The sequence below is a fragment of the Bubalus kerabau genome, chromosome 18, assembly GCF_029407905.1.
Source record: "Bubalus kerabau isolate K-KA32 ecotype Philippines breed swamp buffalo chromosome 18, PCC_UOA_SB_1v2, whole genome shotgun sequence".
Lineage (NCBI taxonomy): Eukaryota > Metazoa > Chordata > Mammalia > Artiodactyla > Bovidae > Bubalus > Bubalus kerabau.
This window is the reverse complement of record NC_073641.1, coordinates 6,311,123-6,325,727: the sequence shown is the minus strand read 5'-3', so window position 1 is coordinate 6,325,727 and position 14,605 is coordinate 6,311,123. Positions and strand designations below refer to the sequence as shown.

Genomic DNA, 14,605 nt, shown 5'->3' with positions numbered 1-14,605 from the left:
GTGTGGGCAGCTTCTCTGCAGTGCTGAATAAATCAGTTTAGAGGAAATGTCTAAACTGGAAATGTCTGGTTTTGAGCAGATAAACACCCCTTTAATTCCTCTTGGAAATGGGGATGCTACTAATAGCGGCTGCAGAGCGAATTCCACAGGCCATGAGCTCCCCCTTCCAGGCGACAAGCCACCAGGCACACGTCCTGGTCTGCCCTGGGTCCAGGCCCCAGGTCCCGGACTCCTGGCCGTGGCTGCACTGAGCCCGGCTGGAACCTGAGGTGACAGGAGAGAGGCGCTGGCTGCAGAGACCTCCAGGGCTGTGACTATGGATCGGTCCAGCCAGGGGGGCTGCTGCCTGGAGAACACCAGCCCGGGCGGTGATGAGCCCTCTCTCCTGGGGCCTGTGTGTGGCTTTGCCCACACCCAACACGAGGGGGAAAAGAATTCAGCTGGCTGCTGAGCAATGCCTAGGTTTGCAGACGCTTAATCTGGCAAATGGTGAGGTGTCAGTTGCTCCCCTGAAGGTTCTGCTGTGAAGTTAAAATCTGGATGTAGTTCCCAAGTTCACGAGGGAAAAAAAAAACAAAAACCAATCAGGGATTCCTGCAGGGGCAAGAGGAGGGTTTCTGAGGCTGAGAGCAGGTCCGAATACCAGGTGAAGAAGCAGATAGTCCAAGACCCGGAGCACCACAAGGGCATGGACTGACTGGCCTTAGGAGACTTGATCTACAGAAGGGGCCTCTAGACACCCAGCAAAATGTGTCATATGAATGCAAAAACTCTGAACGTCCTCCTTTGCTTGTCTTCCTCAATAGATGAACAGATTAGGAACTGGACTAAAAATACCTGTTCTTCACAAGGTGTCTTGGGCTTTGTAGAATGTTGTGCTGGTCCTCCCAAGAGCTCCGGAGTGGGCAGGTACTAGGTTTCTTCTTAGACAGATCGGGAAGTGAGAAACAGAGAGGCTCGGGGCCCTCCCTAAAGATACAGCACAAGACAGGGAAGGTGGGGCCCAGAACTGGGGCCCAGATGGGAACTGCAGGCCGGCCAACTCGTCAACCCAGGCGTGGTCTGGGAGTCTGCAGAGACAGGCCTGGGCAGGGGTGAGCGGGTAATGGAGGGGAAGCAGGGCCAGGGGGCTAGAAAATGCCCAGCAAATTGCTCTTGGGAGGGGAAGAGTCACAAGGTCAGCATTTTCAGCGAGTGTCTCAGTTCCTAGCTAACATCCTAATAATCAGTTAACATCTCAGCAATCAGCAGGGGAAGATGAGCTGAGAATCAGAACAAAGATGGTGGCAAAGCCACGCTCCCTCCCTCTACTTGGCAGCAGGTCACCTTGGTGATGCTCACAGCTGCTGGCGAGTGCCAGGCCTAGCATTTCAGCAGAAAATGTGGAGAGCTGAGGAGTGGCCCTTTCCAACCCCAGGGGGCTCACTGGCATCTAGGATTCTTTCCCTCCCCCAGGAAAAGGGGACCTGCTGTTTTATTTTCCTGCAGATGGTGAGGGTGGTACAGACTGAAAGCATTTGTGGGTGGAGTCAAGGGGTGTAGCACTTACTATTAGGTGGTCTGGGGGTGGAGGGGTGACAAGGCTTTAGAGGGGACACCACCCAGAGCTCTGGCCCCAGCACCCCTCAAAACTGCTGTCTGAGACTGAGAGACTGAGTTAGATACTAAAAAAGCAAATTGTTCTTTTAGGTTCTCCACCCACCTTCCCCCCGCACCCCCCCCCCCCCCCCAGAAGTTGCCACTTTGGAGCTGTAAACAATGAGCTATTTTTTCCTCGCCTTAGAAAATCTGAGTGTCCCTTTCCTATACCATCCGTGGGAGTTCTGTTTAGGTGCGGGTTCCGTATATTCAAAACCAGCTGACGTCATAGCCCCAGAAAGTGAACAGCTTCTTGTCCCACTGCCGTCTGGGCTCCAGATTGCACATTCCTTAGTGTTAAATAACCTCCCAGAGCCAGGATCCCTGGATAAATACCAATGGGTTTCTCTCAGTCATTCTCAGCCTGCCCCCTCTCGCACTCACACTCAACCAACCCCAGCAGAAGGCATGGCACACGGGACAGTCTCCCAGCTGAGACCACCGGGGGACGGCCTTTTGGGGGCACAGCACTCTCAGGCCAGAAGCAACCCTCACTTGAACTCGGGCCCCCGGGGGCCTCATCTCCATAACTGTCACGCCGTGCCCACCACTGCAGGGTGGCGGGCGAGATGGCAGTGCCATTGGGCTCCCTGGCGGCCATGGTGGTTGCCTGGCCCAGGGGGTGGGCTTCAGAAAGCTGACCTTGCTCTGGTCAAGGCCCGTGGGCGGGCCAGGCTACGGCCTGTAGGTCTTAATGACGTCCTTGATGGGCCGCCGGCAGATGGGGCAGCAGGCCCGGGCCTGCCTCTTGAGCCGCAGGCCACAGCCGTGGCACAGACACATGTGTCCGCATGTGTAGATGACCGTGTCCACCTCGCCGTCGAAGCACACGGTGCACTCGCTGCTCTTGCTGCCCACCAGCTCCGGCGGGGAGGACACGGGCGACACTGGTGGGCTCAGCGGGGAGCTGGGTGCCGTCACTGCAGAGAGGGAGAACAGGCAGACCTCAACTCACGGTTCCCAGGTGGGCTCTGCTGGGCAACCCCACGAGGGCAGAGCTTCTGTGCCAGAACCCATGGGGGGCAACTCTGGGAGACACGGAGTTCAGTTCTTTTTCTGGGTTTTGCCCCTTTTCCTATGCTCCTACCCCCAAGCAGCAAGCATGGTTGTCACCCTTTGGAATGCCACATCCAGATGTTTCTCCTCCCTCCAGGAAAGGATGCGGGGGTTGGGGCAAGGTCAGCCCATCTCCCTGCACCCCCGAGGGTCCACACGTCCTTACCCAGGGATGACTCAGATGCCGAGGAGGACTGGTTGACACTGAAGGCCATGTCGGAGTCGCTGTCATCCTGGGAGCCGCTGAGGGACCCTGACGGGGATGTGGTCGCAGGGCTGGACTGCAGGGTTCCTGAGACCAAAGAGAATCCATCAGGGACATGGGAGGTGGGCTCTGCTCTGCTAGCCCCTGGCTCTTTACTGCTTTGCACCTTCATTTCCTCATGGATCTAATGGAGAACAAGAGCTACTGCGTAGGATTCTGCTGAAAATTGATGGCATCGTACAAGTGGGGTAGACATCTGGTCTGTGTCTGCCTGACCTCCATTCCTGTTTCAGAAACACCACTGGAATTTTGTTGGAGGTACTACTTCACCCTCATGCACATGATCCAGGCCAAGCCAATAAGAAAGAACTTCTACCCTTGGTCTCAATGGTGGTTCAAGGAAAGTGGAAGTGAAAGTCGCTCAGTCGTGTCCGAATCTTTGCGACCCCATGGACTATAGCCTGCCAGGCTTCTCTGTCCGTGGAATTCTCCAGGTCAGAATACTGGAGTGAGTTGCCGTTCCCTTCTCTAGGGAATCTTCCCAACCCAGGGATTGAACCAGGTCTCCTGCATTACATGTGGATTCTTTACCATCTGAGCCACCAGGAAAGCCCAGGAATACTGGAGTGGGTAGCCTATCCCTTCTCCAGATCTTCCTGACCTGGGGACTGAACCGGGGTCTCCAGCATTGCAGGTGGATTCTTTACCAGTGAAGGGCGCATAACTCAAGCGAGGCCTGCAAGCCCAAATTCTGTGATTTTCACTAGCACCACTAGGAAAGAAGGGACCCATTCCATCGAGAGAAAAGCCTGGTGCTGTAGGGTGTGCCTGAGAGGGAAGGCAACATAGAGGAAAGTAGAGCTTTGAGATGGAAAGAGAAGTAGAATCCTGATGACATACTTTCAGCACCTAGATCCAGCTGTCCCTGAATCCATCCAATACACTCCCAGGCTTCTAAGGTATGTGGGTACTCCCCAAATTCCTTTTGCTTATGGTACTGTGAGTGGGGTTTTGTTACTTGCAACTACAAGACTCCTGACTAGTGTTCAATGTGGATGGGTTTTCTTCCCCGAATTGTTGGTTCAGGAAATGATCGTTATTTCTGATGTGAAGAGACACGCCCCGTTCTGTGCCCTACTAGAGGATTGATGGACAGATTACAGCACCAGAGCTGCTGTCAGATAGGGATCAGGAGGGCAAGTCTCTGGCCTCCAAATGCTGTTCTATCGTCTCCTCCTGACCACTCAAAGGCTCATCCTGGTTCTCCTAGGGGAGCTGGGGAGAGGGAGAAGGACTCTAGGCTTAGTTCTTGCAAAGCCCCAGTGGGAACTCGGGCAACTTATTTCAGGCTGAAATGATGACTGTATTTGATGATCCCTTAAACAAACCCCAAACCAACCAAATGACAACCACTGCCACCCTGTTCCTCTGTCCTCGGTTAAACAGCAAGTCACTGTCATTACTAATGCTACTTACTAAACACACTGCATGTGGCAGGCACCTGCTAAAAGCATTGTATGCACCTGATCATTTCATCCTCACAAACGCACGATGCAGGTCATCGCTCCCTTTCTACACTGAAGGCATCTTCATGGATAATGATACTAGTTTTACAGGGCTATCAGGAGGATAAAACGGAATGATGTGACATATGAAGCATTCATTATTTCTGTCATTGTTTGGACTTTCTAAAACTTGAAAACAGAGCTATGCTCTCTGGAAGCCTTCCCTGATCACCAGCCCGGCTCCACCAAGCTGGAGCAAAGAGAAGCCCCTCTGCTGTAGCGAACAGAGAATGTGCAAATCTCCATTTGGGTGCCAGAGAGGATGTGAGGAGGTCCAAGGTCTGTATCCAGTCCTCTGCCCTGCCCATCTTGGGAGCTCACGGACTGGCCCATAGCTGGAGGCGGGGTGCACTCCGTGTTTATGTGTGGCATGAATGAATGCACAACTCAATCTCAAAACGTGGTGGGTCCAGCCGGCAACCTATTTTCTGTAGATGATGTTATTCTCATTTTCCTCTTTTAAATGTAGCTGTATTTTCTTTATCTCTGGCATGTAACATACTCTATATAATGTGAAAATATGCATATAATAAAGCATAATAATGGGGGGAAAAATCGTCAGGTCCTAACACCAGCGGGTTACTTGGGTTGGTATGGACAGGGTGTGGTCCAGGGATGAGCATCCCCGGGGCCCTGGTTAAAATGCATCTTCTGGGGACCCACCCCTACTGAATCGGAAACTCTAAGTGGAGGCCAGACGGTTCTGCTGCGCGCTCAAGTCTGGGGGACTGCTGCCTGGGCTTCAGCGGCTGCAGCAGCGGCTACCTATCCAGAGGCGCCGGGTTTCCGGGGGCGAGTCCCGCGCACGCGCAGTCGGGGGACTCACCGAGGAGGCGCAGCTGGCCGGCGGCGCCGCCGCGCACGGCGAAGAAAGCCCAGAGCGCCTGCGTGGTGTCGACACACAGCAGGCGGCCGCGCGGGCGCCCGTTGACGCCCAGGAGCACGTCGCCGCCGGGCCGCAGCGTGAAGCTGAGCGCGTCGCCGCCGCTCGGCACGGGTCCGGCGCGCGCCACCACCCAGTACTCCTTGCGGTCGATGAGCGCGTCGGGGTCCGCGGGCAGCTCAGCTGGCCGGAGCCCTCCCGGGTCGCACGACGTGATGCCGAAGGCCAGCGCACCGGGCGCCGCCAGCCCCGGGCGGCCCACTTCCACGAAGAGGCTCTCCCCGGGCCGCAGTGGGCGCTCGGAGAAGACGAGGGTGCGGCCGCCGTCGGGGCGCGGCGCGCAGGCCACCTTGCGGTCGAGCGACAGGCTCACGTCGGGCCCGCGCGTCGCGTGGAAGCGCAGGTCGGCCTCGAGCAGCGCCGGCGACGACGAGGGCCGCTGGCGCTCGCGGGGCCCGCACGGGATGGCTGCGGCCGCATGGTCGGCGGGGGCCGGGCCTGGGGCGCGGCTCAGGGCTAGGTGGCCCAGCTTGGCCACCACCTGGTTGTTCTCGAGCTCGTTGTTGTCGAAGTTGGCCGCGTCGTGGCTGCTGGGCGGCAGGCAGGCGCTGAAGCGGGCCTGGCCGAGGCGCGCGGGCGTCAGCGTGTCGGCGAACCCGCTTTCTGCGCGAGGAGGGCAGAAGAAGGGTGGTGAGCACGACCCCGCAGAGCAGGCCGTGACCTCCCCGCGCCCCACCCCGCCCGGCCCGCCAGTTTCCTTTCCTGATTCCTTCCTGAGCTTATTTAAGATCTCCCGGTGCGTAGAACTGAATTAAGCATCGCCCCGAGAGCACGCTGGCATAATCGTATCTTTGGGATTGTCCGACCAGGCCCTTCCTCCCTTTTTCCTTCTCTTACTCGCATCCCTCCATCCTTTCCTCTCCCTCCTTTCTCTCTTCTACTTTGCCCCTTCTTCCTCCTCCCTCCCCTCGCCCCCCTCCCCCCTGAAGATTTTGAAGATTTAAAGGGCGTTTAAAAATCATTACTGTCTGTCTCCCCAACGAGTACATAAGCTCCAAGGGAAGGAGCAAACCCTTGAGTTTGTGGCCTTACTCGGACAGGGTGTTACTTTACGCTCCTTTTCACAGATTCTCATTTAGTCTTCATGCTGTCTCTGAGGTGTGTACCGTTACCACCTACCATTCATTCAGCAAAGAAGGGAGCTGAGACACAGGGGCTAGGGAACATGACCAAGGTCGCCCAGCAACTAGGTGACAAAGTCAGGACTGGACCCCGGGGCTGTCGGGTTCCGTGCTGCCTCTCAAAGGCCTGTCCTCCTCACTGCTGTGTCTGCAGCAGGGGGCATGGTACCTGGGTGCTATTCGAACTTTTAATGTGTAAGGTTTCTGCAAGAAAGGGACTCATTCTATAGAACAGGACACCACGGGGGAGTTTTTTTAAAAGTCACAGTCATGAAAATATTTTTTGAGTAACTTAGTAATATGAAAAAATGCTCTTGATCTATATTAAGTAAAAAAGCTAATAAAAATAGTGTTTGTCATTCAGGTAATACAGGTCTTCATGCTTTGGTAGATTACTTGTTGATCATCTCCCCACCTACACCGGGAGTCCCTGGAGGGCAGCGTCTGTGACATTCTGTTTACCACCAAGTCTCAGGGCTTAGCAGAGTGCTTGGCAGATAGCTTTCATTATTATGTAGTATATTAGATGAGTAAGTGAATGAGGTCTCTAGAAGAGTCTGACTGCCGGTCAGTAAGAGATATCAGGGAAAGAAAGAATTATTTTGAAATTGTTTTTGTGATAAAAATATTCTTGTTAACAAGTAAATGAAGCAAGAAAAAGTGTTTTCTCAAACTTTTAAAACTGGCCCACTCCAGCTAAGATTTTCTTAGCATTCTGTCATTTATATCATGGGAAAAAACATTTCTTTCTCTTTAGTTTTTCAAATATTAAATCATAACAGTAAACATGATTTTCAAAAAGCACGCCCGAACCCCTGGTGAGAGCCTCATAACGTTATTCCCTACCCCGACTCCCTCCATCACCAACTCAGTGGCCATGAGTTAGAGCAAACTCTGGGAGATGGTGAAGGACAGGAAGGCCCAGTCTGCTGCAGTCCACGGGGTCACAAGGAGTCAGACATGACTGAGGGACTGAACAACTCCTCCATGTACAGGGCAGGCCATCCAAGTTCTGATGCTGGTTCACAGGCCTGTCTGGTTGGCCTACTGGTGTTCTACCTTGGTTTTGTTTTTTAAACTTTTTGAAAAAAATAAATGCATACAGTTGATTATAGAAAACATACCTAATCATTGGTTCTTACCCAGATTTCACAGTTATCATTCATGACCAATCTTGTTTCATTGATGCCCCCATCATTCTCCCTCCTGTTATTATTTTGAAGCAAATCCTAGACATGCCATTTTATCTTTACAAATTTCAGCATGTCTGTGTCAAATTTAAAGACCTCTTGTCAATATTGTGTGTGAGAATATGCTTTTGTCCCCAGTTTGTCTGAATGAAGATCCAAATAAAATCCACTCATTGTCATTGGTCTCTTTTAAGCTATGGATGTCTCTTCTTTGTCCCCCTTCTGTTGGTTTGTTAAATAAATCAACACTTGGTCTTTAAAAAAAATTTTTTTTTTTTTAAATTAGTGGCCAAGACTTGTGAGTTAGGATATTTCACTTTAAACTGGATTTTCAGCCTCTTTTGGAAAATCAGTTCTGGTAACACAAGGGTCTGGATCCCAGCACGTCACCAGTGGGTGAAAGCTTGCTCCCTTTCCCCACGACCCTGAGCTGGCCCCTTCGCCCATCTCAGCTACTTACTTGGGCTCTGTGGACGTATGAGTTTGTCTTGTGTTAGAGGATGCTTCCCCGTAACATGAAGGAAGAAGAACAATTTCACTTTGGTCCTTAGAAGTATATATGTGTGTGTGTGTGTCTCTGTCTATACTACTATATGTGCAGAGGAAATCAAGGTCTAGAAAACATAAAATGTTAATGGTTATTATTTCTCAGGTAAGGTTATGAGGGTGGGTAAGGTTATGAGGAATTATCTTCAGATTTTTCTGTATTTTTCAACTTTTCTGCAGTAAACATGGATACTACAAAGTTTTATCAAAACCCCTGATATTTTTAAAAATCAAGTTTTCAATTAATATTTAACAGTGTGGGAAAATGCCTTGATACTGAACAACAAAGAATACTAAACTGTATGATTTGGTTCTAATTATGTGGGAAATGTGTGCATGGGATGCACAGGAAGGAACAAAATACATAGAGATTTGAGGGTGATTGTCTCTGGGTAGAAATTTGCTTCTTAAGAGTTTTCAGATTTTCTCATTTTTCTTTAATGAACAGATACTGATTTTCTGGGGCTTCCCTAGGAGCTGGTGTTAAAAAAAAAATCCACCTGTTAATGTAGGAGACATGGGTTCCATCCCTGGGTTGGGGAGATCCCCTGGAGAAGGAATTGGCAACCCATTCCAGTATTCTTGCCTGGGGAATCCCATGGACAGAGGATTGCAACTGTGGGCTACAGTTGCAAAAGAGTCAGACATGACTTAGCGACTCAACAAAACAAGTGATTATGTAATCAGAAAAAAAAAACGAGTAGACTAACACAAGCACTTGTTTTTTTTGAAGAAGCATTTAAGACAAGTGGATGTTTCTGGGAGCCTCTTGGTGTAATGCATTTTCCCAGGGTTCCCTGCCTACCACAGTCATCCTGTGAGGCCACGCCCAGAGCTCTTCTTCCTTGCCCCTAAGAGCTCCACGGAGCCCGTACTTCAGCAGAGCACCCTAATCAGGATCACGGCCTGGAGATGGCTACACTGAGGTTCAAGTCTTGGCTTCAGCCCTTCCTGACTGCGTAACTGTAGGTTAGTCACTTCAGCTCTTGGAATCTCAACTTTCTCAGCTTAAAATGGAATAATGGGGGGCCTTGTTCACCGAAACTTGGTCTCCCCATGTCGCTCTCTCTTTCAAATTCTGGCTGAGTCTCCATCTGGAGTGCGGAACCCGCCATGCTTGCTAATTGTGCCTGGGCTTCTAGGATCTGACCGGGAAGGCCTCAGCGTCTCCTCTCCTTCGGAAGAATGGAAGGACGCCTGCGGCCTACAGTACATCATGTGAAACGCCAGGCTGGATGAAGCACAAGCTGGAATCAAATTTGCGGGAACAATATCAATAACCTCAGATAGGCAGATGACACCACCCTTATGGCAGAAATGAAGAACTAAAGAGCCTCTTGATGAAAGTGAAAGGGGACAGTGAAAAAGTTGGCTTAAAGCTCAACATTCAAAAAAATGAAGATCGTGGCATCTGGTCCCATCACTTCATGGCAAATAGATGGGGAAACAATGGAAACAGTGAGCGACTTTATTTTCTGGCTCCAAAATCACTGCAGATGGTGACTGCAGTCATGAAATTAAAAGATGCTTGCTCCTTGGAAGAAAAGCTATGACCAGCCTAGACAACATATTAAAAAAGAGACATTACTTTGCTGACAAAGATATGTCTGGTTAAAGCTATGGTTTTTCCAGTAGTCATGTATGGAAGTGAGCGTTGGACTATAAAGAAAGCTGAGCAATGGAGAATTGATGCTTTTAAACTGTGGTGTTGGAGAAGACTCTTGAGAGTCCCTTGGACTGCAAGGAGATCAAACCAGTCAATCCTAAAAGAAATCAACTCTGAATATTCATTGGAAGGACTGATGCTGAAGCTGAAACTCCAATACTTTGGCCACCTGATGCGAAGAACTGACTCATTGGAAAAGCTCCTGATGCTGGGAAAGATTGAAGGCGGGAAGAGAAGGGGACGACAGAGGATAACATAGTTGGATGGCCTCATTGACACGATGGACATGAGTTTGAGCAAGCTCTGGGAGTTGGTGATGGACAGGGAGGCCTGGTGTGCTGCAGTCCATGGGGTTGCAATGAATCGGACACGACTGAGCAACTGAACTGAACTGAAGGCTGATTTATGTTGATGTTTTGGAGAAACCGACACAATACTGTAAAGCAATTATCCTTCAATTAAAAATAGATAAATTAAAAAAATTTTAATAGCATTATCTTCTAATCAAAATTTATTTAAGCAATTAGAACAATAAAATAAAGTGGTATTTAAAAAAAAAAATGGAATAATGGTGATACCTGCCCTCCACAGTCCTACCCATGGTGTTACAGAGATTAAATTAGATGCTTTTGTAGAGTCTAGCACAGCATGGCACAGAGTAAGTGCTCAAAAGATGTTAATTATCATTATTCCTTCAACATTTATTAACAAAATGTATAGAGTGCTTGCCATGTGCCAAGCAGTGTGCTGGACCCTGGGCGAAGAGAACAAGCGGGCACGGAGCTCCCATTCCAGTGGGAGGGACAGATGGTAATGAAGCATCTGACAGAAAACTAACTCTTCTTCCAAACTGTGGTGAGTGCCACCAGCACAGGTGAGAGCTGCCATCTCACGATGCTCTGAAAAATGGGAACATGCCAGTAGGGGACTTCGGAGACTCCGAGAGGCAAGGTGAGTTACTCCAAGTCCCGCAGCCAGGCAGTGACAGAACTGGTATTCTCTGAGTGTATCAAAGGTCAGAAGTGGGGCCTGAGAATGGGTCAGAACAGCCCTCTTGGAGCCAAGACACAAAGGCTGCAGGAATGGTGGCTGGGGGTGGAGCCTGAGCATTCCAGAAGAACAGCATGTGTGAAGTCGGAGGCAGTGCAAGCTTGGTCTACTTTCCAGGCTAGTATTAGAGCATGTGAGACCACTTCACCTCGGACCTGGCCCCCAGTAGTCCCTCAGAAAGGCTGGGTCTCCTTGCTTTATACAGGGAGCTCTGTCCCCATCAGGCATTCCTGAGTGAGACAGGCCCAGAATGGCAGAGTGCTGGTTTACGCCTGACACTTGAGAGTCTACCTATCAAAGATTCTCCGGAGAAATCAGACAGGTGGCTCCAGGCAGAAAGAAATCCAGCCACATCAAGAGACCACCAAGGAAGCTTATCAAAACTGCCTGGCTCTAACCTGTGACTCGACTCCAAATGTGCTCTCTGGACCTGGTGAAAGTACATACAGCCATTTACTTAAGCATCAGTCAGAAGCAACTCCATGCATTCATTATCCTTAGCGGTCCTTACCACTATCCCATGCAAGCACATTTCACGGTGGGAGGACACTGAGGCTTTGCGAGGTAGAGTGTAACTGAAGGTCACCTAGCCAGGTTTGACAGAAATGGGATTCCATCTCAGGCTGTGACTCGTAAGCCAGGCTCCTTATGACTAGCAATACTGCCCCCCAGATGTAGCTATCCTTGTTGTTCTTTGAGCTGCCCAGCGCGGGGACTCAGTCCCAGGCCAGGTGGAGCTGTTGTCCCCAAGGGACCCGATTTCCCTGAGGAAGCATCCAACAGGCACCCTTTTCCTCCACGATCACCCACCAAGCACTGCCACACAGCAGCAGTCCCAGGTGGGGCACGTGGATGCTGGATTAGCTAGGATGGTACCCTGACTTCCCATTCTCTCTAGGCCACCTCCAGGCCTGCTGCTGGTCTGCGATGGAGTTCAGTTCCTCCCCTTCTGCCTGGCTTTCTCAGGTCAACCATGTCTGGGCCTGGCAGTAAAGCAGAATTTAGGCCACGAGAGAAACTATCTTTGTGTGAAGATGAAAATGAGGACTGAAGAACCGGAGACAAGGGCCCACCCCTCAGTCACTTCGGTGTCTCAGAAGGGCTGCTCTGGGATGTGTCCTGGAGGCAGAAGTGACAGAACAGTGACAGAAGGGGTGCTGGATGAGAAATCAAGCATGACTCTTGAAGTTTGGACTGATGCACCAAGTGGGTGGTGCCATCCACTGTGACGGCTGTCTGAATGTGTTCTGTGTGGGAAGCCTCTTCAGACGCCAGGAGGAGATGTGAGTAGGCAGGGCAAGTCTGGAGTTCAAGGGCGGCATTAGGGCTGGGAATATGGATTTGGGAGCCAGCAGCTTAGACATGGGATTCAAGGGCCAGATCATCTGGAGAAAGGGGAGATAAAAAGAAATACTTTGCTGACAAAGGTCCGTCTAGTCAAGGCTATGGTTTTTCCAGTAGTCATGTATGGATGTGAGAGTTGGACTATAAAGAAAGCTAAGTGCCAAAGAATTGATGCTTTTGAACTGTGGTGTTGCAGAAGACTCTTGAGAGTCCCCTGGACTGCAAGGAGATCCAACCAGTGCATCCTAAAGGAAATCAGTCCTGAATGTTCATTGGAAGGACTGATGTTGAAGCTGAAATTCCAATACTTTGGCCACCTGATGCGAAGAGCTGACTAATTGGAAAAGACCCTGATGCTGGGAAAGACTGAAGGTGGGAGGAAAAGGGGATGACAGAGGATGAGAAGATTGGATGGCATCACCAACTCAATGGACATGAGTGTGAGCAAGCTCCGGCAGTTGGTGATGGACAGGGAGGCCTGGCATGCTCAGTCCATGGGGTTGCAAAGAGTCTGACATGACTGAGCAACTGAGCTGAACTGAAATAGAAATGGCCTTGCCTCAGTTGTTAAATTGGAGAAGGAAATGGCAACCCACTCCAGTGTTCTTACCTGGAGAATCCTAGGGATGGGGGAGCCTGGTAGGCTGCCATCTATGGGGTCACACAGAGTCGGACATGACTGAAGCGACTTAGCAGTTGTTAAATTGTACGGTTGTGTATGCACCTTTCTCCACACATATTTAAGTAAGATGACGCTTTAATAGTGAGAAGGAAAGAGAATGAAGAGGGCCTAGGACAGAATCCTGGGACTTTCAGCATGTGGAGCCAGGCAGGGAGGAGCCAGCAAGTGGGCCACGGAGGAGAGGCCCAGGAGGTGGGAGAGGTCACCTGGGGCAGGAGCAAGGCCTGATGAGAGAATGGGGACGACCGCTCTGGGCTTGGCAGCACGAGGCTGAAGCCCACTGAGCAGCGGGGACGGCTCCGCTGCAGCCAGATTTTGGTACGTGAGGGAGACATTTCATAAAATGGGAGTGAGAAGGGTTTCTGGTGGTCCACAAGCACTGGCTGCCCGTGTGTTACTGTGGCAGCTGGGAACACCTCTCCTGCCTCGCCACCCTGCTTCTGCCCCAGGCCTCCAGAGCTCCTGGTTCTCCTGCCACCTCCTGGGCCTCTCCTCCGTCGCCCACTTGCTGGCTCCTCCCTGCTTGGCTACGGCACTTGGGGCAGGAACGAGGCCTGGTGAGAGAATGGGGACAACCACTCTGGGCTTGGCAGCACCTGAGGGTGCCACAGCCAGGAGAAGACAAAGTTGAAGGGCTAACGCTGACTGAGATAGGGGCATGGGGTGAGTCAGGCCAGATCGGATCACTGATGACTACGTGGGTAACTGGTAGAGATCAAGTGTTGAACCTCCTCAGTATCCATCCATTGCTGCACATACGAGAAAGCCTTGGGACTATAAGCAGCTGTTTTTGGTTTAACTTCAAGAGAAAGCCTTGTTGGCAGAACCTAAAAATTACCGGCTGGTACCTGCCCCACTGTTTGAATGGACGATACACCAGGCTACGGACCCACCATTTCTTGTGTCCCTCAGCTCCTAAGCAGGTTCAGTTTTACCCATGACTGCAGTCCTGTGCCAGTGCAGAAACAGCAGAAACTGTCTGGAAGCACTGCGATACGCAGCGTAGAACAAACATAGTCAAAGAGGGCTTTGGGCTTATCTCTTCCCCAGTTCTTAAATTGCTAGCTATACTTTCTATTGTTTGAATAGTAATTATGAGAAATCAGAGGGTGGTGTAAAGGTGATAATGTTTCATTTCCTTTGGGGTCTACTCATACTGTTTTGTACAATGTTAAAGAAAGTTGCTATTTGTGTCTTTTTAATTTCACATTCAACATTTTTTTTAAAAATTAAATTTCACTGGGCTGAGCTGAAGCAGGGATCGGGAGGGGGTGGTATAGACAACACCTTTAAGAAAGTTTCACTCTGAAGGAGGGCAGAGAAATGGTAGTAGCCAGTGGAAGAGATTGTCAAGGGCACTTTCTTTAAAGATGGGAGCTACCTGTGTGTGCTCATGGGGATGGTTCTGTGGAGAGGGAGCGGGAGGCTGGAGAAAGGGACAAATAACCAGAGAATGTCCCTGAACAGGCAGAGGGGACAGAAGCAGAGCTCCTTCCACCATGGGCACAGGAGGGCAGGCAGCAGGCAGGGGCTGGGGACTGAGACGGAGTGAGGATGTCGGGCACTGAGCCTGCGCTTTTCTGCATGCCGCCTAGCTGC

At 50.8% G+C, this 14,605-nt stretch overlaps 1 protein-coding gene across 1 annotated transcript in view; it reads right to left on the bottom strand.

The window, feature by feature from the left end:
• Nucleotides 1-1,743: 1,743 nt before the first annotated feature.
• The window catches only part of NEURL1B (neuralized E3 ubiquitin protein ligase 1B), a 42,204-nt gene continuing 29,342 nt past the window's right edge, over nucleotides 1,744-14,605 (bottom strand). Inside the window, exons 3-5 of the mRNA XM_055554925.1 lie at nucleotides 5,291-6,010; nucleotides 2,861-2,986; nucleotides 1,744-2,558 (exon numbers count right to left, since the gene is read on the bottom strand). Coding sequence (XP_055410900.1) covers nucleotides 2,314-2,558; nucleotides 2,861-2,986; nucleotides 5,291-6,010 — 1,091 coding nt within the window. The 3' untranslated portion in view covers nucleotides 1,744-2,313. The remainder of the gene's footprint in view (nucleotides 2,559-2,860; nucleotides 2,987-5,290; nucleotides 6,011-14,605) is intronic.